The sequence below is a fragment of the Terrapene carolina genome, unplaced genomic scaffold (assembly GCF_002925995.2).
Source record: "Terrapene carolina triunguis isolate 2854851 unplaced genomic scaffold, T_m_triunguis-2.0 Scaffold67, whole genome shotgun sequence".
Lineage (NCBI taxonomy): Eukaryota > Metazoa > Chordata > Testudines > Emydidae > Terrapene > Terrapene triunguis.
Genome location: NW_020664418.1, coordinates 20569366 through 20592858, shown reverse-complemented (window position 1 = coordinate 20592858; position 23493 = coordinate 20569366). Strand labels below are relative to the sequence as shown.

The 23493-nt window shown below is 41.8% G+C and overlaps 1 protein-coding gene across 2 annotated transcripts in view; it reads right to left on the bottom strand.

Annotated features, from left to right (window-relative positions):
* Nucleotides 1-18079: 18079 nt before the first annotated feature.
* RORA (RAR related orphan receptor A) overlaps nucleotides 18080-23493 on the bottom strand; it is a 97231-nt gene continuing 91817 nt past the window's right edge. For both annotated transcript variants that reach the window (XM_024219323.2, XM_024219324.2), the window contains exons 8-10: nucleotides 23095-23205; nucleotides 22135-22247; nucleotides 18080-21560 (exon numbers count right to left, since the gene is read on the bottom strand). In XM_024219323.2, the coding sequence (XP_024075091.1) occupies nucleotides 21396-21560; nucleotides 22135-22247; nucleotides 23095-23205 (389 nt within the window). In that variant the 3' untranslated portion in view covers nucleotides 18080-21395. The remainder of the gene's footprint in view (nucleotides 21561-22134; nucleotides 22248-23094; nucleotides 23206-23493) is intronic.

Here is a 23493-nt window from a genome sequence, read left to right as displayed (position 1 = left end):
AACTGCCCCTTCCACGACCCCCTCCCTGCCTCCCTCAGTGCGCTACCCAATCAGCACAGCGCGGGCTCACGTGGCTGAGGCAGCCAACCAGAGCAGGAGCTCGAGCAGCAACTGCAGCTGCGTGAGCGGCCATCTTTGGTGTGGGCAGAGCGAGCGGCGCCTACATTGCAGGCCCGGGTAGAGAAGCCAACCCCCTTCGCTCAGGGACGCTGCGGGGGCGGGGATTCACAGGAGGGAGTTCCCTCCCCGAGCGGCCCGGCCCGGGAGACAGAGCAGGGGCGTGGGGGCGGCTCTCAGGTGTGGACTCCGGCCCAAGCTTGCGCAGCAGCAGCAGCAACAGCAGCGTGGTTACACCAGCTCAGCAGCAAGGGGATGGGCGATACCGGGTGGCTCGCGGAGGCTCTGAGCTACACGACCCCGCAGCGTGGCTAAGTCTGGGCTACTCTTTTTATTTAAGAGGCGCTTTGATCGCCAGCGAGTTGCAGGGCTTTGGGCTTGTTTTATTTGGAGGTTGCTTAGTTGGGCTTTTTTGTACTCGGTGATTTCAAAGCACAGTTAGTTTAAAACGGGTGTACCCTGTGGGTGTGGGTTTGGGTCCCTGCACAGGCACTTACCCGTCCCCCCTCCCCTTCAGTTAGGAAAACACAGGGCCGCCCAGAGGGGGGGCAAATGGGGCAATTTGCCCCGGGCCCCGCAGGGGCCCCCACGAGAGTTTTCGGGGGGGGAGGGTCTTCGGCAGCAGGTCCTTCAGTGCCGCCGAACACACCCGGATCGAGTGAAGGACCCGCTGCCGAAGACCCAGAGCTCCTTCCGCTCCGGGTCTTCGGCAGCAATTTGGCAGCGGGTCCTTCACTCGCTCGGGAACCCACTCCTGAAGTGCCCCAAAGACCCGGAGCGGAAGGACCCCTGCTGCCGAAGACCCCAGGCCCCCTGAATCCTCTGTGCAGCCCTGGGAAAACACACCAAATTCATGAACTTTTTGGCCCGCCCACTTAACACAGCCACAATTTTTTGTCCCACACTTGGGATGCGCTTCAACCGTTCAACACAGAACTGTACCACGTGGAGGCAAGAGACCCCGGGGGATGGAGAGAGGGAGGATGACCTTTTTTAATAACATGAGTGTACACACATTTATTATTTTAATATTTGTAATGCGTAACTTAATGTTGTATGCAACAAAATTAGAACTACTAAAAATGGAATTTTTATAACATCCCCACTACCTTCCTTCTGAAATGTAAAAAGAACAGGAGTACTTGTGGCACCTTAGAGACTAACAAATTTATTAGAGCATAAGCTTTCATGGGCTACAATGCACTTCTTCGGATGCATATAGAATGGAACATATATTGAGGAGAAATATATACACACATACAGAGAGCATGAACAGGTGGGAGTTGTCTTACCAACTCTGAGAGGCCAATTAAGTAAGAGAAAAAAAAACTTTTGAAGTGATAATCAAGATAGCTCAGTACAGACAGTTTGATAAGAAGCAAGTGTGAAAATACTTACAAGGGGAGATAGATTCAATGTTTGTAATGGAAATGTGTTGGGCTTATTTTTAAAGATAGTGCCAGTTTTTGTTCTCATGAGACTTGGCAACCCTGTGTCTGCCCCCCCCCCCCCAAGCCGCTGAGGGGAGACCTACCTCCACCCCGCCCCCCTCCAAGAAGGGGCTCGGCTGTGTGTTTCAGCTGTCCTGGGTGTCCACCTGGATCTCAGGGCAAAGGGCGCCTCTGGGCATCCGGCCCAGCCTGGAGGAGGGGGTGTGTGAGCAGGGGAGAGGAGGTACATGACAGGTGGGGGGGGGTGGAGGAAAGGAGGCAGGCCCACCCACAGCAATTCCGGGCCCCAGGGCAGAACAGTCACTGGGCCCCCACGCACACACAAGCCATGCCCACGTGGATGCAATCTGCCTGACATTTGGGCGGTGCTGCGTCTGTGCTGGCTGGTGCCCAGCGAGCTGCCGCCTGCGCTGCTGGGCACGCTCTTCTAGCACGGTCAGGGCTTCCATATGCCCACCCAGTAAGGTTGCCAACTGTCTAAACGAGTGAACCCAAAGACCATTGCCCTACCCCCTCCCTGCCCCTTCCCTGAGACCATGCCCCTGTCCCACCCCTCCTCTGAGTCACTGCCCCCAGCTCACTCCATCCCCCCTCTCTCTGTCGCTGTCCCCCACCCTCACTCACTTTCACCAGGCTGGGGCAGAGGATTGGGTGCGGGAGGGGGTGAAGGGTCGGGCTCCAGGAGGATGTTTGGGTGAGGGGTGCAGGCTCTGGAAGGGAGTTGGGGTGCAGGAGGGGGTGAGGGGTCAGGCTCTAGGCTGGGGCAGGGAGTTAGGGTACAGGAGAGGGTCGGGGGGGCAGCACTTAACTCAGGCGGCTCCCAGAATCAACCGGCACACCCCTCTGGCAGTCTCTCCTAGGTGGGGGGCCCAGGGGATATCTGGGCGACACTGCCTGCAGACACCGCCCCTGCAGCTCCCAATGGTTGCAGTTCCCAGCCAATGGGAGCTGCGGAGTTGGCGCTCGGGGTGGGGCCAGCGCACAGATACCCCCTCCCCAGGGGCTGCAGGGACATGCCGGCTGGGTTCGTGAGCGGCAGAGTAAGGATGGGCAGGAAGCCTGCCTTAGCCCCACTGCCAGCGGCAGCCAAGGGCCCCTTTAAATCGCCCAGGCCCCTGGTTAGTTGCTTCCTGCGCCGTCCCTCCCCCCGTTGGCAGGCCTGAGAGGAGGGATGCGGCAGGCTGGGGGGGGGGGCTGAGGGGCAGCGGTGGGAGGGGGCAGAGCAGGGATTGGAAGAGGCGGAGTGCAGGCTTAGCCTCCCCTGGCATATTGTACCCACGGCATATGATCCTCTTTCTTCCCTTGACTTCCTTTCAGGGACAGCGTTTTGTTTAAGCAAGTACAGAATTAAAACAGTTAAGATTTGAGCTCTTAGTAAATGAGGATTTACTTTCCTACATAATTGACTTGAATGTTTTTTGGGGGAGTGGTTTGAGCATTGGCCTGCTAAACCCAGGGTTGTGAGTTCAATCTTTGAGGGGGCCATTTAGGGAACTGGGGTAAAAATCTGTCTGGAGGTCTCTTCCAACCCTGATATTCTATGATTCTGTGATTTTAAGCTTCCTAACAGTAGGAGGCAACTGGCACCCGAACTGTGGCTCCATCCCTCCTTGCTGCTCTTTCCCCCAAGGGCCTGCCTCCGAGGCCCCGCTCCTGCACCATCTCTTCCTCCCAAGAAACTCCCCCCCCCTCCGGTTGTTCATCCTTATGGCCAGTAAAAAGTGGGAGGCCCATGACCCTCTGACCCCCACTGTTCTGGCACCCGTGCTCCCTTTCCTACAAGCACTCCCTGATGCCACAACCTTTTAATTTTCCCCAGAGCCAGCTCAGCAGCCCCACCTGTAAGAAATCAGCAAGGAATCATCCACTATGCATAGAGAAGAGTGCATCTCTGTCCTAATATTGCAGCACTTAGGCTTTGAATACAGAGAGAATTTTCTGAGAACTTACAGGTAAATTCATTATAGGTAGGAGTTTAAATTAATTGTAAAATTAACTTACCAGAAGAATTTAAAAGAATTTAAATTTAAAAGAAATTTACCATTCTGTGTCTGCCCATTTCTTTGTTAATAATGGAATAATACAACTCTTTCAACTTCCTATGTAGTTAAAACTCACTGCAATCTTGTGCATAAGCTAAATTTCAACTTTTAAAAATTAATAGTCATTTTTTCGTATTATTCTTCATATCTGAAAGTTTCCTCTTCAGTACAGGCTGAGCAATAACATTCTTCTATACTTACAGGGGTTCTCAACCATTTTCTTTCGGAGGTTCCCCCACAACACGCTATAACCCACCCACCCCGGCCCATCCAGAGGGAGAATCAGCGTTCTGGTGGGTGTGGGGGCCCTCAGGCATAGGCATAGTTTGACTTCTGTTTTGTTGGGGCAGGGCTGGGCAGGGTTTAGGCCAGCTCCGCACAGAGGGGTCCAGGGAGGGAGCACCACCGAAACCTCACTGACTCACCTCAGCAGGCCACCCAGCCTGTGTGGGTTGGGGAGGGGGAGGTGCAATCAAAAATTATAACTCAAAGGAGGGGGCTCAGCTCAAAAAGTTTGAAAACCGCTCAGGGTGCAGGCAGGTGGTAGTTAGGAGCTGTGTGCAGGCAGGGGTGTAGCTCAGGGTGTAGGGAGAAGGTAGCTTTGGGCTGTGTGCAGGCAGGCAGGGTTTCTCAAATGCCAGGAGGTTTCCCTGCGGTTATGACAGCTTCCTGAGTGGTGATGCGGGAGGCCGCAAAGCATCTGCCCCTCCCTCCCTGTTCCTCCTGGTTGCGCAGCCCTGCACGGCCCCTGGAGACAGGTGCGGCACAACGCTACAGGAGCACAGTGAGTTCTCTACTTGGGGGTGCGGGGTTGGGGAGGGTGGTGGCAATGAGGCTTGGGCTTCAGCCCTGGGGTGGTTGGGAGGCGGGCTCCAGTGGTGGGACTTAAGGAGCCTGGCTGCACGGACCAGGGCTCCAGCCATGGAGCTTCAGGCACCAACACCTGACTCCGGCTGCAGGGTTTCGGGAGCTGACCCCTGGCCATGTGGTGGCAGGCTCCCATCCCCATCTCTGGCCACAATGCACGGGCCACGGGCCCGAACCCTGGCAGCAGCTGCTGGTCCTGGGCACCGACCACCAACCCGGCAGCAGCCACCAGCCCCGGGCACCAATCCCCAGTCCTGGCCGACAACCCCGGGTGCCGATTTGTACTCCCAGCCGTGTGGCAGGTGCTGACCCTGGGCGCGCAGCAGCAAGCGCCAATCCCCGGCCCCAGGCATGCAGCAGCAGGCGCCGATTCCCGGGCACACAGCAGCAGGTGCTAGTTTCAGCCTCATGGCAGTGGGCACTGCCCCCCGGATCCGGCCACGTGGGCCCCAGCTCTAGCACCCAGCTTCGGGCTCTGCCCATGCGGTGGCAGGCAGTGGCCCGGGGCTCCAATTCCCTGCCCCAGCAGTGCAGCTCTTGCTCTAAGCGCGGACACTGACCCTCTCCCTGGCCGTGCAGCTCCTGCCCCTAGCTCTGGGCTCTGGCTGCGGGCACTGACCCCCCCGCGGCACAGCAGCGGGTAGCAACCCCCAGTTCCAGCCACACAGCTGTGGGTACCAACCCCCAGTTCCATCCGCACAGCTGTGGGGCTCACCACCCACCCTCCTCTCTCTTGGCCCCGCATCCATACCCCCCTCTCCATCACCCTGAACCCCACTGCCTCCCCAGCCAACATCCATCCCACCATGTCCCTCACTGCCTCCACCTATGATCGCTTCCCCTCCCATCCAGGGCTTAATTTGTCCTGGGACTTGCTGAGAAAAGTGATATTAAACATGCAAATAGTTACTAAGTGTCCTGTGAAAAGTGATTGATATTAACAAATATACAAATGTCACTTTTCACAGTAATATTTTTATTATTGAGTCTGCAAAAAACCCTACATGAATAAATTACAGTGATGTGGCTGTGTATATGTACCATTTATTTGTTTTTCTTAAAGTTAATCAAGTATTTTAGGAAAAAGTGTCAGTGCGGCCACCAGCAAGAGTTGGTGGTCACACTCTGAGGCCGCCAAAAAATATGTTGTGAGAACCCCTGAACTAGGGTCTCTGCGCAGGCAGGGGTGTAGCTCAGGGTGCTGGGAGAGGGGTAGCTAGGGGCTGTGTGTGGGGCGGGGGTAGCGCAGGATGCAGGCAGCGGTGTAGCTCAGGTTGTAGGGAGGGGCTTAGGTAGGGGCTGTGGGTCAGGAGGCCCCCCTCCCTCATGATTGCTACTCCCCAAGGGCTCTGCCAGCCCCAGAGTCGGGTCTAGCCATCCGCGTGGCTCTTACCGGGTGCGAGCAGTGAAAGGGGGCGGGGAGCTGAGGAGCAGCCTCAGCCCTGGGCACCAGGAGACTGGGAGTGCCACAGCTGCCTGCTCCATGGAACCAACCAGAGAGCAGCAGCCACCCTGACCTGACCTGGCCAGAGGCATGTGGCCTCAGGGGAGAGAGCAGGAGGGGTATGTGTGTGGAGCTGCCCTGGGACTGCCCCACGCTGGTTAAGGCACTGAAGGCCCCTCCATGCCCCGCCCAACTCTGCTCATGGGCTTGCGGCTTCTGCTCTGCAGGGCACTGGGGCTCAGGGATCACGGCCCCCCTGAAACCAGCTGTGGGCCCCCGGTGGGCTACAGATCCCCGGTTGAGAACTGCTGTTTTATAGTGAATTCCATGAAGAATTGCTCTTTTTAAGAATGGCTACCATCTTTCTATTATTAACGGGTATGCGATTACAGGCTGCCCTTTGCAAAAATGTTCTTTCAAAATGACCACCACTTCCCATTGTCCCCAGTGGGAGTGAGTGCCCCCATAAAACACTGATCCTCTGACAGCACCTTGTAACCATCAGCACTTGTCTGTACATACAGAACCAGATCATGCAGAAGACTGGGATACCACCAGACTAATGCAGAGGTCAGGGATACAACTCAGAGGAAAGGAAAAGTATGTGATTCCAGATTCAGTCTGCCCCTACTCTTACTGCCGTGAGTAAAATGGTAGGCTTCAAAGGTACTTGGCCTGTCTACCTTCCCTCTTCTCTACTATTCCTTAATGTATATGGCAGCAAGTACAACTCTGATGTACATAGTTGGAAGTGCAGGCAGGATCCTACTAACCCAAGCTTTCCTAGGTCTGCTGCTCAGACAGCACTCAGCTCAGTCATGGATAGCATGGACACTGATGATGTCAGCTTACTCTAGTTTTAATGGGATAGTCTCTCCTCTGCCCGATTGGCTGTTTTCTCCAACTCTCTCTCCCCCTTTCCCTTACAGTCTCTTCAACTCAGCCTTGCTCCATATTTGCCTTTCATATAGTCCCCTCTTCACTGTCCCCTCTCACCTTACCATCTAGCTTATCCCTGCCTAACTAAACCCACCCAAACATGAAATAATGGAACTAAGTGACATTTGCTGCTATCACATGTATATGCATTATATCCCTTTCCCTACCCTTCATGTGTGTCTTTTATTTAGACTGTAAACTTTTCAGGCCAAGCACTGTCTACCACTCTGTCCAATGCTTAGCACTTTGGACCACCATTCTTGGTTGTCCTGTAAGCACTACCATAATAGCTGATTAAATAATAATAATGGAACAAGGGAACCTGTGAGAGGAAGAACTGCAGGGTAGAGTGGAGAAGCATCCATTAATTCATCCCAGCACAAGGGTGCAGCCAACAGAAATGTTGGGAACCACTGGCCTACTGCAAAATGCAGTCTGACCCATTTATTCTCTGAGCTAGAAATCAGAAATCCTTTTACAATTTCAATCCTGTTCAAGTCCCCCATAATCATATTTTATTATTTCAAAAGGCCTGATTTACATAGAGTTATTTCTTTCACTGGAATAACATGAATTTTGACTCAGCTGGAGTCTTTTGAATCACAGACTCGGTTAAACCCCCACGCACTTCAATGATGCAGAATCAGGCACTAATAGCACTAGCTAGAGTAAGTAAATGCCTCAACTGCCAAAGCTTCCCCTACAAAGCTCTGTTAATATACATCATATTTTACTGGAACCAGCCTGTTATTTCAGTCTTGGGCCTGGTCAGAGGAAAGATGACCAGCTACTCCACATTTCAACTTTGTGCAAGCTTATCTTGACCTTCTTGGCCCAGATCTTCAAAAGCGTTTGAACTCCTAGCTTCCATCAATTTCAATAGAAGTTAGGAGCCTCAGTGCTGTGAGGATCTGAGCCTTGGGCCTTGTGAGTATTCATTAGCACAGTCTATAATTCCAGGATCACATACTATTTTTTCCATAGGACCCCTGTCTCATTCAGTGCACAGAATGGACCTGCTCTGAGGATGACTCAGGGTTATGTAGTGAAGCAGATTGTTGTCTGTGGGACTCATGCATCATTTGTTGCAGAAATGAAGGTTTGTAATAAATGAGGATTGCACAGAGAATTGCACACAAAAAATGGTTAAAGTGATTAAATGCTGCTCTGGAGCGTTAGATTCTATCCTTGCCTCTGCCACAGAGTTCCTTGGTGATGCTGGGCAAGCCACTTAAACCAAACTTTTCACAGGTGGTCACAAATGCCTCAATTTCTTGGTGCCTGGCGTGATATCCTGGGTTCTGATTTGCAAAAGTGCTGAGCACTCACAGCTGCAACTGAAGTCTTGGGAGCTGAACTCTGAACATATGCTAAGTACTTTGAAAAATCAGGTTCTAAATGTCTCAAATTAGACACCCAAAATTAGTAGATATTTCTGACCTTAATCTCTCTGTGCCTCAGTCAGTTCCATATGTGTAAAAGGGGGATAATAATACCCTCTCATCTCACAGAAGTGTTGTGAAATAAATACAGACACACATTTTTTGAAGCACTCAGATACTATAGAAAAGCCTATGAGGAAATTAATAATTCTGTCTTCAGAGCAGGGTTTGGATAGTGTGCAGTAAAAAAAGGCATGGGTCACACATTAAACAAGGAGAAAACTAAATATTGAATAGCATCCATCCTCTGTACTGAATGTGGTTGGGATCCTGTGGAAAAAATAGCATGCGATCATGTAATTAAAGACAGTGTCATAATGGATACACACAAGGAGGCTGAATTAAACTTGCAGAGGCAACAGTAATCCTGGCATTTCCAACAATTCAGTGCTTAATTTAATAATGTTCTTTTAAGGTAGTTTTTTGTGTGCAGTGGTTTCTCCACAATGCAATATCTATATACCTGAACCTGGACAGACTACCTCTTCATTACATGCCAGTACTGTTCTAGGATAGCAGACCCTTGGATTCCAATCCTCACAAGTGTTCACTCTCACGCTGCTAACATCCTTGATGTTGTTATTGTTGAGTCTATATGTATCTAATAATGTAGGGGGTAAAGACATGTGCACCTGGATTCTTTACTATGCCTGTCAATGTCAAAGGGTTGAATACTAACAAATTTTATAGAGGTTTATTTGTTCAACAAAATCCACCATGTGGATTGTACCTCTGTACAGCCACCAAATAATAAATTTAACACGTAACACAATGCAGAAAATGAATATGATCCTAATGTCAAAAAATAATAAGACAAGTGTTTCCATTAGAAGCTGAAACTTTTATTACAGGATAACAGTACATAAAGCACATCTAAAATTGATGTGTTCAATGCACTTAATAAAGGTAATGTAATATTAAAGGTACAAGTTTCTAAGTACAATATAACAACATTCATATTAGAATGAAAATTGGAGTATTTAAAAGACAACATTAAATCTCTTATTTTTACAGTTGTATTTACAAAATGAATCAAAATACTTTTTTCAGGACTCAGAGTAAAATAAACTGTTGAATATAAGCAGACTATTGTAAGAGTGAGTTTAAAAGAAGATTCAAGAACGTGAAAAGTTAGGTGATAATGGGTAAAGATCATTAGCAAAGTTTTAGTACAATACCATTTTAACATTTCTCTTGATGGCTTATACTTTTATTGTGTCTAGAAAAGGAATTTTTACATACTGTACACATTTACATGTACAGTATAATTTCATTTAAACGTGCATGTATTTACAGAAAACTGAGTGTATTACTCAATGAGGTTTGTGAAGTTCATGTGCTTAATCATCAAACCAACACACATTTGTAATCAGCACTTATTCTGGTCTCTTTATTTTAAACATTTAGTTACAGGAGAAAATATAACCAGAGGGTTTTGCATAATTTATATAACAACTAAACCTAAACAATCAGGGAGAACATTTTCCTAGCATAAAGTTTATGATATATATGTTAGTAGATAAAAAAATTAAGAGATCCTCCACTGATTGCTGTTTGAAAGTATCAAAAGGTGATGTGAATCAACAAGGGATTTAGAAATAAAATCATCATGGATTGTATTTAAATAAGACTAACTCTGAAGAGGTTTTAAAAGTAATTGTCCTGATAGTGTTTGCAATTAAACTTTCTACTTATGAAAATATACCCAGGGTGCAGTAAAGTTTGTATTTATTTTCAGAACAATTGTATGTTACTGTAAAAAAAAAACTTTTTTCCCCCCTTGGATTGAGGGTACAAAAGCAGTGCATGGAAGCCAAGAATCATGGCTTTAAAATTCACTACCTTCCGTTATCAAAAAGTGTAGTAAACAGAAACATTGTCTTTAATAAATTGCTCAAAAATCTTTGCTAAAGATCTTATAAATTCAGTAATATTACAGAAAAATTCTAATGAATATTTAAAAAGGTTAATTACCTCAGATATTTGATATCCATCAATTTTGTAAGAATTTAAATGACAGTATTCGTGGGAGGAGAGAGCTGAAGCGAAGAGTAACTCCAAGAAGTATGATTTCTAGATAAATAAAGGTATGTATAAAAATTAAGAAAATATCAAGTTCTATGACTGACTGAGTTCCACAAACTCCATTTTTGCATTAATTTTAGGTGTCAAAGTCCATCCTTGAACATGCACGTGTGGTTTTAATGAGAATCACATATGCATATATAAGGTCAGAATTTGGACATCAATGTTTCATGAAAGATTTACAGAACATTCCCATAACTGACAATAACTGGAATTAGGCATGATCATGTGACTTCTGGAATGGTGAGTGCCCTCAAATCCTGTTAGATTTAGGGGGTAGAAGGCACCCAGCACTTAGTAGGTTTAGGTCTATATGTCTCACATGGACTAACTGGAAAAGAGATCTCTCAACAAGCCAAATAACTACCTACTTCAACCCTTAAACTAGACAGCATTTTATACTGGGGAACTGGCTACATATTTTTCATATGATGTGATATACAGTGAAAGCATTTTAGCAACACAATGGATAATAAACAGGACAAAGCACATTTATCATAATATGAACATAGAAAAATATTTGATATCAAATATCTATACTGTTGAAGTAATTTTCTCCTCATTAAATATACTACAGAATAATTTATATAATGATACTATGTATTTAAAGAGAAAAAACATGTCCCAAATCTAGTACTCTGATACAGGTACTCGTTGGGCATATGTAGATTTTATATATATATATATATATATATATATATATATATATATATATACTCAGTGAAATTAACAAGACCCAAGGTGGTATTATCTAGGAATAAAAGGGGTTTGTTTTTTGTTCACAAAAGTAACTTATCTAGCACCACACATCAGAAAAAAACACAAAAATAGCACACTCTAGTTCTAAACAGCTATGTCTAAAATAGATTATATAGTAAAACAGATATTATACAGCATAATGTGGTATTTGATAAACAGATAAATATTTGCACTGTGTAGGCTGTTTATAGCATAACTTTATACAGAATGAAAGCAAAAAAGTTAACTGTATAGAGGTGAGCAGAACAACATTAAATATTATGACTCAAAAGCAGAGACAAAGATAAAGTTGAAAGAACAGAGCAAGAGAAAATGTTTACAGGCCATTACAAGTCCTTAAATTAGTAGTAAAATAAGGAATCAGTTGCTCAAGTTTAAGAAAGCAGTAAACAAGAGATTGCATTTACATGCAGATGTCTAAAATTTGTATTTCTTTTTAAATCTATGCACAAAAAGTCATTTGTTTTTATTGCTTGACATTCAATTATGGCTAGAGTATTTTTAACCTTTTTTTGTACTTTGGAAACAAGAATATTGTTAAAGGTGCCATAAAAATGGACAACATTGAAATCAGTTAGCAAATAAACCTCCTAACACTGCAGTTCTTTATACATTTTAAAAAGCCTTGTCTGGGGTTTGTCATATGCTAAATATATTTAAATTGGGAAAATACACTGTAGCTTGAAGCCTCCCATTGGCCCAAACATCCAATACAAAAACACATCTCCATAAAAGGAGCAGGCAGACAATACAGTTACATATAAAGAAGCAGCCAGCTAATGTCCTAATAGTCAAAATATTTACCACTGTTCTATAAATTGTTTCAAAATTAAACACAAAAAATGAGGAAACATTGGGATTTAGAAAGATATTTACAGTACATATGCCTTTCGTGAAATAAAATTCACTGTATTGCTTATGAATTCTCTGCATTTAGGTATCATATAATTAAAGAGATTGCAAGTGCTTGTAAAATTTATGCATCTATATTAAGATAGTTTAGGGGAAAATCAGTATATTCAGCAGATATAAACACGGAAAGTATGCGGATATTGCCTAAAAATAAAGTCTGATGTCATATATATTATGCCAAACAACTTTCTTGTGAAGTGCAGCTCCAAAAGATAATGAGATTATGAGGAAAGATATCGAAGTGAATAATGTGGCAGCAAAATCTAAATGTAAAGAGTGTATACTGATTGCCTGCATAGTCAGAATATTTCATACATTTTTATTTTCACAATGGAAAGGGGCTAAACATTTAATGTGGCATCATGTTTTATTTCATATGTGGATAGAGTATACTTATTGCTCTAGAAGGTTATTGCTATATTCTACCTCTAATAAAGGCAAAAAAACCCCTCTGTCACTGGTAATTCCACATATGGAATATAAAGGTAGAATACAGCTTTTATTGTGTTGTTAAAATTCCTTTAAATACCTGAATAAATAAAGTTCAAAGAATGGAGTAGATACTAGCAAGTATCCTTTTATTAAACGTTACATATTTTCCTCCTCTACCCAGTGTCTTAACAGCATTATATTGGGCTGCTATGGTACACAGTAATGGGAGCTGAGCAAATACTACCACCATTTTTCTATAAATGGTTATTTCAATTTTTAAAATTAGTTTTTTCTATTGCATTTGGCTTCCTTGTATGTTTGCTTTCCCCGAATATTCCACCAAATCATTTAAGTGGCAGGAATATTCAAGCAAATGTCACACTATTATTCAAACATGTTCATAGAAGGTGAATTGTAAAATAATAAATATTAATTAATCATAAAAATCCAATTCTAAGGGGTGCACTCTTCCAATTAGGGAAAATAAATATACTATGTGTCCTAGGTGTCACAATCAAAACCAGCCAGCACAGCTAAAATTTCAAATATTGAATACTCAGAGAAAACTCCTTATCACTAATTATTTCAGAATATTATACAGTAATTTTTTCCTACAACTAATATTGATAAAATCCATTATCTGCCTGTGGGAGACTCAAATACAGAGCTAAACTGTAGAATAAATGATTCATTACAAACGATGTGCCCAGTTTTAGTAGTAACCCGGTTTCTATATCAGTTTAAGGATCCCTAAATCTGAAGGCTAGGGAAGGGTCTAAGCCAATCATTAGTAGAGCCGGGCAAATTTTTTTGACCCAAATTTTTTTTTGGAGAAATATGCAGACTTGTTTTGTGAACGCATGTTGATTTGGTTGCATTGTTTGCTTTGGATTTTTTTTTTAATCCAAATGTTTTGACATTTCTGAAAAAAAATTGTCTCAGTTTGAAAATGACTTTTGAAATTTGTTTTAATTTTATTTTAAAATATTCAAACATTTTAAAACACTTGACATCGTAACAATTTTTAAAAACGTTTTGATTTGCCAAAAATGTCAAAACGTTTCCATTGTAGGTCTAACCCAAACGATTCCCCCCCCGCCCCCCGACAGCTCAAAATTGCTAACGAATCAAAAAATCCATTGTTTACCCTGTTATCATCAGAGGGTCCAGGAAAATACATGCACCAATGTCTGGAGTACTGAAATATAGAGATAAAATTTATCTTGTAAACTGTACACATTGAACAGAATGTTGTGAACGATTTGCAAATATGAACAGAAGGATGTCAACCATTTCAATAAATATTTTTAGACCTCTATCTTAGTCTTTACATGTTTAGGATCAGCAGTAGGGATTCTCTTCTAACAAAAATAAAAGAGAATGAGAACTGATCAAGAGACCAACCTTATTAGGCAATTTCCTGTCTTAAAACTAAACCTGCATGCATTAGAAAATCAACTGCATAAGCTTGTAGAGTGGTTACTTAAGTCAGATTTCACTAGATTTATTTCTTTACATAAATGTAGAATTGGGATTTGTGTTATACGAGCAAAGGAAAAATGAAAACTCCCAAGAAACTGGAGAAATGATGCTTTTTAAAAGAACAATTTAAATCACATAGGTAAGATTTTGAGAAATCACTCTTCTTGCTCTGGTTAAAGAGTCTCAAAATCTTGCCCATTGTTTTTGTAATTGCTTACCTTAATCATCTTCTACTTGCTTTTATTTTAGGTACAAAAGAAAGCAAAGCAAAGCAACTTCATCAATACTTCAGGGCTTCCAGAACCCAATATAGACATATTTGAAAAATCTTACACTAAATCCATAGAGTTTTGGCACTGACAGATTAGACTTTTCTGTTTCCGGCTACTACTGCAATTTCTGTAAGACTTAGATGTGGAAATGCAAAGATGTAGGTAGCTACAGTGCTTCTTTAAATGACATATTTTTGGTTTACAGTGAAGCACATAGAGCAACAGCAGGAAGGTCTAATAACTTGTTCTTCTGGTATGCTTCTGGTTTGAATGGTGTTCTGTGCTATGTGACTCAATGTAAAGATTGAATAATCATAGCATTTCCACTCATAGTGCATATGAAAAACTGAGTTCTCTTTGATAATTATAATTTAAACATCGAAGATTCATTTTTTGTTACAAAACACTGAAGTTCAACTTGACATAAACACTCCTATGATTAAAAAATGGTAAACAGTGGGTCCTGAAATGAAATTTGAATAATGATTTGTTTTCCAAGAATGTTTACAAAATTCAGTATGATTTTTAAAGTTCTATTCCTTCCTTTCTTTAATTTTTCATTAAATAAGACTGATGAGCAATGGGCTGGAAACTCAAATGAGGCACACATGGAGAGTTTAGACACATAAGAGTTCTACACAGTTCACTTGTGCCTTGGAGGGATGATGATATATTTTTCAAAAAGCAATTTGTCCCAGTAGTACTGGCCACCCTGTTGAAGAGTTTTAGTTGATCCCTGAGCACATTAGTTTCTGACTCTTAAACCCAACTCTGAAATAATAGGGCTTCTATTGTTGATAACAAGATGGATTGTCATTCACAGTTAAGTCAATCATAAGGTGCTTATTTATTTACCCTTTTTGTCACCAATCAGCACAAAGAACTGTCAGAAAATAACTTTTATTTCTCTTTTTAAATAAAAGAAGGGCACAAAATGATTAAACAATTAATTTTTATGACAGTGGCTTTAGGATTATTATCTGGCTGCCCCTCGACAACAAACAAGTGATTCAATCGACATTCCTTAAGAAAAAAAAAAGTAAAAAAAATCCTGTACAAATATGTATTTTTCCCTGAGGGATAAGGTTACACCCGCAAGTGCTTTATGTACATATTGCACTATAGAGGAATGAAGAACATGTGCAAAAAAGCAACAATGATCAAAGCTTACTAATCAATCCTTGTAATCATGATTCTGCTATGTCGTCTCGCATTTTGGAATGTCGTAACACAAATAGCTATATTCCTTTCATTAAAAACTTTAAAAAAAAGGAGGAAATAAAACAACCCCCCCCCCGACACCTCTACTATGGCACATTCAATGAAATAAAAAGTTTTCCAAAGACAAATAGACAAATTCCATCAACAAAATAATACAAAGTTCGTTCATTTGTTTTTTGTTTTTGTTTTTTAGAAAAATTACATTACTTTCTTTCATTGTTTCACATTACAAAATCTTTTTTTTTAATCTTTACACAAATCACATTTTATTGCAGGAATATTTCAAGTGCCATCAAATATTTATAGAAGGGTTAAAAAAATAGAAGTCTCTCTAAAGTGGTCCAGACAAGGCTTTGTATAGAATAAATCTTTTTTCCACCTTCTATTTTTGAGTTAAGTATTTTGAATACATTTTTTTTATTCCACTGACACTGAACAGCCTAGAAGCAGACGCACACACATTCATGCATGCGTGCACACACGCACACACACACACTCAGACCTTGGTATCCATACTATGATACATAAGTTTTATAAAGAAAAACCAAACTTAAAAACAGCATCTCACATCACCTCATCCAATAGTTATTAAAAAGATGAACAGTATCAGTCACAAAAGTACACCAGAGTGGCCCAACTGATGCTGTACAGTAGTACCTCTTCTATAAGAAAGCTTGAGAATGTTTCTGTGCCTTAGAACAGAAAACTGGATAGATGCCAACAACCCAAGACAATTTCTTTACAAATTATAAGGAACAGCTCACTTAAGAGGAATAATTATTCCAATATCTTCAGCTATTCTCTGTAATTTCACATTTTTTTTTGTGTGGTTGTGAGTTGGGAAGACTCTGAAAGTTTCATACATCTGACATTCATTCACGGAGCATGAATGTGTATTTCAACTTGATATACTGCTGAACTTCTGGTCTTAGGCCCTACTCTCAGATGTTCTTAACAGACATAAGTCATCTGCCAATGTCCTGTTCCTATACTGTCGATTCATTATGATTAGCTATATTTTTAGAATCATTCAACATCCCCTCACAAAAAGGCTCTTTGGCAGCAGTAGTCTTTAAGTACATCTACCGCCCTGTTATCCTCAGAAAAAAAATCTGCCATCACTAATGGCCTGATTTTACAAGGTGCTGAGCACTCAGCAGCTCCCACTAAAGACAGTGAGAGCTACGAAAATCAGACCACAAGTTATTCGGCTTTCAGTTAGGCCTCTACTTGGCTTCTGGTGCAAACATAATTGCTCCTGCAATTTTGTGTTCCCAATGAGTTGCATCTAGTAGCTAGATGTCAAACATACCATCTGTTTGCACTCACAGACCAGGTAAAGTACTGTTTACCAGAAAAAAAAGAACAAGGTAATGACTGAGAAAAAGGCCCAAAATATTTAGCATGGTTACCTTACTTCCTGTCAAAAACAGGGTTTGTCTCTCACTCTCTGGAAAAGATCAAGTCTTACATAGCTATCCATTAGCTGACACTGGAATTAAGTTTAGTTGATCTTTAAGGGGCTAGCACCTGAGGCTGGTCACATTCAGAAATCTTTTGTTAGTAAAACGTCTGCTTTAAAACTAAATCCACAAATACAAAGATCAGAATGGAAATGCCACATCAGGCTAGTTATTCCAATAAAGTAAACAATGATTCCAGAAAACGCAAACTAATAAGAACTGAGAGATATATTTGACTGTTTTTAGCAGGGAGATTTTTCTGGGTCATTTTAAAGATTAGGGTCTCAATCCAAAGCTCCTTGCACTGACTGTAAGGGGCTCTGGATTGAATCCTGGATGGTGAATGACCCTTGTTGGGGGCATGCAGGAGGGAATGAAGGGCGTACGCCATACTCCTCCATGCTCTTTGACTATGCCCACTCATAACTCCAGCCTTTGCATTCATGAAAGTACAGGGACTTCTCCCTAAGTCTCCATGGGCACATCACTGTGAAGCAGTGTAGAGAAGGTGAAGCATTGTCCCATCTCCGTCAGCTAACAGAGCAGGGCAGGGACACTAGGGAGCAGACTGTGCCATCAGAGGCACAATCCATTAGAGCAGTGTTTCCCAAACTTGGGACGCCGCTTGTGTAGGGAAAGCCCCTGGCAGGCAGGACAGGTTTGTTTACCTGTCGCGTCCGCAGGTTCGGCTGGAAGCGGCGGCCAGTACCTCCCTCGGCCCATGCCGCTTCCAGCAGCTTCCATTGGCCCGGAGTGGCGAACTGCGGCCAGTGGGAGCCGTGATCAGCCGGACCTACGGACGCGGCAGGTAAACAAACCGGCCTGGCCCGCCAGGGGCTTTCCCTACACAAGTGGCGTTCCAAGTTTGGGAAACACTGCATTAGAGTGTAGCAGCTCCATACAGACCTCAGTGTGGGTCACTGGTTAAATGCAACAATTCAAGCCTAAGTGAGAGATGTTCAAATTATAAAAAAGGGAGCACTTTGGGGGGGGGGGGGAGGGATAACTCAGTGGTTTGAGCATTGGCCTGCTAAACCCAGGGTTGTGAGTTCAATCCTTGAGGGGGGGCCATTTGGGGATTTAGTTGGGGATTGATCCTGCTTTGAGCAGGGGGTTGGACTAGATGATCTCCTGAGGTCCCTTCCAACCCTAATAATCTTTTTTTTATGGGTTATTTTGCCCATAATAACCCATTATCCTAATTCTCCCCTTACAACAGTTTTACATCAGTGTAGCTCCATCTCCTCCAATTACTCCTCAGTTAACACAGTGTGAGAGGAGCATTAGGCCCCATAGATTTGAAGAGACACAGTCAACTTGAAAATCATCTGTCTTGAGGGGTTTTTTTCATAATAGTTACTTACAACAACTACAGTGACTATAAATGAAATGTTAGTGAAAAAATATTCCTCTGTCTTATTAGTTTACTTTGTCTATATACAAAAAATGGTCAAATGCACAATTTCACTGTTTTCCAAAGTTTCTACTTTGCTGAAAAGGCCCTTATTAACCTCAATGAACAGAGAAGCATAAAAACCTTACAAATTTTAATAAAACAACAACAGGCAATGCTATTTTAAAATGTACTCTATAAAAAATGAATTTGAAAGACAAAAAACTTAATTTTGTTAACATTCAAGTTGGCAGTGTCCCTTTAACACAACGTGTTGAAATGACTGCTATTAATTGTTAAAGTGCTGAGGCTCCAATTTGTCCAGGTAAATATACCATTACTGCCATTTCGGTTTTAAAGAAAAAAAGGATTAAGTAGATTTACCTGGGAAGTTATTTAGGTATTTTATATATATACACACACACACTTTACCACACAGATTAGTCACACATCAAAATCTTTTATTTAAATCGCTCTCCCTATCTCCTTCCTACACTAAAAAGAAAAAAAAGTGATCATAGGAAAAGGAGCAGGGTCTGGATGGGTAGTGTAAAAACAATTACAACGTGATCTTATACTAACACCACCCTTAGAAAATAAAGTTATTCATATTTTGGAGCACCTCATAAGGTCTTTGGGGCATGAGCTGCCTTTATTATATCTTTCTACAGTGCCTAGCAGAATATGGTGATAGCCCTGAGGTGCTACTCCAATATGTTAACAATAACTTTGAGAAACTGTCTATATGGAAAAATGCAAAGTTTCACTTTGCTCCCATGTAGCCCCAATTCAACATCCCAGTTGCTTCCAATTCAAAGGGGGCGGTTCCAGCTTTGCAGTGACTGTTAAATTCCATTTCAGGCAAGCCACAGCTGCATAACACTTCTGACATGGGCGTAGACAACCGGGGACTAAACATTTAGGGATTGCATTAATAAAGAAAGAAAACTGAATTTTGAACAGATTGTACATCTCACTTTATAATAAGTGGATAAATTTAGTCCAAAATGACTCATTAAAGTGATATTCAGTGGGTATATTATGATATTTTATCTCTGGCTACCCATATATAACAGAAATTGTCTACACTCCTGTCAGGCTTCATCTAATCTCAGAAGTACCATGGGAATGACACTGAGGCAGAAACGGGCTTTCCATTGGCTGACTGAGGGCAGAGTTAGCCGAAGAAGAATTCCTGGATTAACATTCTGGTTCAATTGAGCTGGAAGATCAGGCTGCAACCCTAAAACTACTCTTCCAAATAAATATGGGGAGGGCTCCCTTCTCGTCCAAGCTAGATAACTTATCCTTAATGTTGTTTAATATGGCTCTCTCATTCAGAATTAGTTTAATATTTTTAAATCTGACTTTTCTTCTCCTTTGGGACAAAATTCTGCCATCCATATTCAGGCAAAACTCCTCGTAAAGGGAATGGTAATTTGCATAAGTAAAGACTGCAAACTTTGGCCCCTTATTAGTTTAATGCATGGATCACAATCATTTTTGGAATTACACAACATAGGTTTATCATCTTACTGCTCATTCTATAGTCCACTCTCATGATTTCCAGGCTTTATGTAGAATATAAAATGCCTGCTTTCTATCAAAAGGATTGTGCCTTTATTTTATCAGTTTGCACTTATTTGATAAGCCTTAGAGAGTGCTTCTTTCCAAATAAACCTAGCTGTTTCTAGAGCCATACATATGTGCTCTAAAAGCAAAGGACTTCTCTGTTGTGCTGTGCTGGATAAAATTGCTGGATCTTGGAAAACAGCCTGCTGAAGTCAGTAACAAAATTCTCAGTGACGTCAATGGGACTAGGCTTTTGCTTTAAGTGCATTGTTTACCATGTGGAGTTTAAAAGTATGTAACAGTGTATATAACATACACAAATTGTTTTGTGTCTATATTACACTCTGGTCAACATTTTCAAACATGGGTTCATAGGGTTGGGCATCCATACCCATATTTATACACCACAATTAATGGCCCAATTTTCAAGGGTGCTTCACACTTGCAGCTGTGATTGACTTGCAGATGCTCAGCAAATTTTTGGCTGTGGGTGCTTGGCACTTTTGAAAATCAGGGTTTTTTATTTCAGAGTCTAAATATGGATTTAGACGTGCAATTTTAAACACCCAGATTTGAAACTTTTGGGTTGTGTATAAAAATAAAAGCACCCTTTAAAAAGCATCTGAAAAGCTAATTTGATTTTAGAAAATTTTCATCGTTTTCAGACTCTAAAAATCAATGTAATCTTTTCAGGATGTGACCAGCCTCTCTTGAAAAGTAATGTTGAAAACAGCAGCATAAATACCTTCTAATGTATCAGTACCTTCCAAACCTTTTCAGTTAAACTTGAATTTCTGGTGCACATGCAACACGACAATGAACACGCTAGCATTTAATTTAAAGAAAAAGGTGCAAAATGAAAGTGCCTTATCAATTCAACAAGAAAAGCTATACCAGTAACTACTTTTTATATTAATTAAAACAATATATAAACAATATCTCTTTTGCTATATATAGTCTTCATGCCCATTTACCCTGTAATATATTATAATGCTATTGTTGCTATTGCTATGGACCCTTTTCGTGCCATTCTGCCTACTGGCAATCAATGGTAGATGAAAAAATTCGTCCTTCATGAAACAATGAGCAAGTTGTGCAAACTGATGCTGAAACCTCTGCAGTACACACCAGTCGCTGGACTCTGCTGTGATCAACAAATTGATTGTTCTGTTGAAAGTCTGTGGGCAGTGAACTACAAGGAAAAAGAAACCTTCTGAGTTTAGTACCCTCATTCTGTGTAAACAGAGGTCAAAGATTGAGAAGTCGAGACAGAAAAAGGGTCCATATTTGTAGGCATAATGGAAATCATATGCATGAGAAAAACAAGTTCAACTTTGTTTCATTGTTTCCCATCCTTTGCCTGACCCCGACTGCCAAAAGATGTGCAGTGTGTTGGCTCCCTAGGTCTGTGCAGGGCCATATAAAGTGTCTTGGTTTTCTTTTTTTTTCTTTATTTTTAATGTTTGTACTTCAGACATTCTAGAAGTGCTTAGGTGATATATTTACCCATCAATTTGCATTGCTGGCTCAAATTCTGAAGTGAACAACTCCTTGTACAATGGAGGAAAATGAAGTCGCACAATGTCTGGGTATATTGCTTTAAATGCCATAAGTTTTTCTGTATGTCGTCCACACAGTGCTCTTAAAGTAGACACTTTGCATATTAACTGGGGAAAAAAAACACAAGAAAAATACAGTCATACACAAAACAGGCTCTCTTCTCTGCTGATTTTGCTTTTAGGATCAACCACTTCTAGTTTACCTTGATTGTTTTCCTTAAAGATGAATTTTAGCAGCTTAAAGATGCACTTGCTTGTTTGATTCAAAGAGAGGAAATCATTAAACAGCAGGGATTTTTTGGGGCCTAATTCCATTTCTGTAGTAGGGCTGAAATAGTAACCTGTGTGGCAGAAACATTCACTGGGGTAGTTGGGGGAACAGAGAGGGAAGGTATAAAGAGAGGAGACACTTGTCGGCTTTTCATGAAGCTCAAAGTTAAAATTACATTTCTCTAACCCCTCTAGTTCTCTCTGCCCTCTACCTCAACCTTTTCTTTCCCCTTCTGGGTTCTGTTAGGAAGTGGTTGAAACTAGGCAGGCTGGATTTTGAACAAGCAAGTCTAGAAAAGGAGAGGGATGCAAAGGACCGATGAGAGCTGTTAGTCAGACAGTAATTATGCTGCTGTTACTAATGTAGAATGCTTTCATGTTCAGAGGATAAGGCACAGTTTTTGGTGCTCACCTTTGTTAGAATTCCATCTTCTCGGTGATTCTTCTGCAGGACATGCTGAAGTGCTAGCTGAATCTTCTGTTGGAGTTTTTCGATTTTTACCTTCTCCTGAAGCCATGAACGATCTAAATGTAAAGGAAGTGAATATTTCTGGTATTGCACACTGGCATCACAATATGCAAAGAAATGTTCTTAGAGCCTATGCTACATTCATCTTTCCTGTTGCCAACCTCCCTTCCATTCCAATGGAGTTTTATACAGGAAGTATAAGAGGATCTCAGCAAGCTTGAACCATATTTGTTAATGTGTCACATGCTAATAAGACTGTATTACAAAATTAAGCTAGCAATATTTTCATCCTGGAGACGATGATATTATGTAATGAATGACTAACCAAAGGATCTTTGTTGCAATTTTTTCTTTTTGATGCACAGAAAACAATAGAAACAAATAGTTTTAAGAAAAGCATATTTAAAAGAAATCGTTCCTGTGCACTTCTTGGCAAACAAGGAGCATTATATCTGACATCGCTAAGGTGGCAGAACCAAACAATTCTGTGGTTCTTGCACTAAGAAAACATAACACTAAATACTCTTGAGCTGCCAAATGGCATGATAATGTAGCTACCATTCTGCAAATCAGGGGACACCTGCCACCCTTATTCACATGGTAATACCTTGCTCCTCGAGGAGATCCATTAGTTTCAATGGGACTACTCAACACAGACTAAGGGCAACAAAATGTGGGTATATTAGGATGAATCGTTTGAGCAAAATTACCCTAGCACCCACCTTTAAATATATTTGTTAAAGTAAAATCCAGAGTAGGAAATGATTAGGGAAGGGGCATACAAGAAGGTGATTACATTACATGCTTACGGGTTGCCTACCAGATTATCATTGAGGCATACTCCATAATAAAAGAATCACTAGATTCCATCAAACAAATGTAGAGTGATATTTTACATCTTACCTGCAGACATTAAAACAAATGCAGAAAACAAAGCAATCTCATCTTCTGTCAGGTGCATAGAACATAAGCTCTTTCCAAATTCAAACACAAAACTAATGAAGTCTTCACAACCTGCCAAAAGGAAGGTACGTATCATTCAGGATTTCTGATGAGACTGCTTCAAAGTGATGGGACAGTTATTTTACTCTGAGGGCGGAGGCTAATGGATGTGAAATACCTACAAGACCAAGGCTCCTCTCTTTAAAGAAGTATGGATTGGTGGTAGTTGCATCATAAAGTTGAAGCTAGTAGCCCATTATGAGCCATTTTTATACACCTCCAACTTTCCCCAATCTTCCTGAAGTTTTGTATCTTTTTCTGGTAAATTTGGTGAAAAGAAGATCATTTTATAACTTAAAG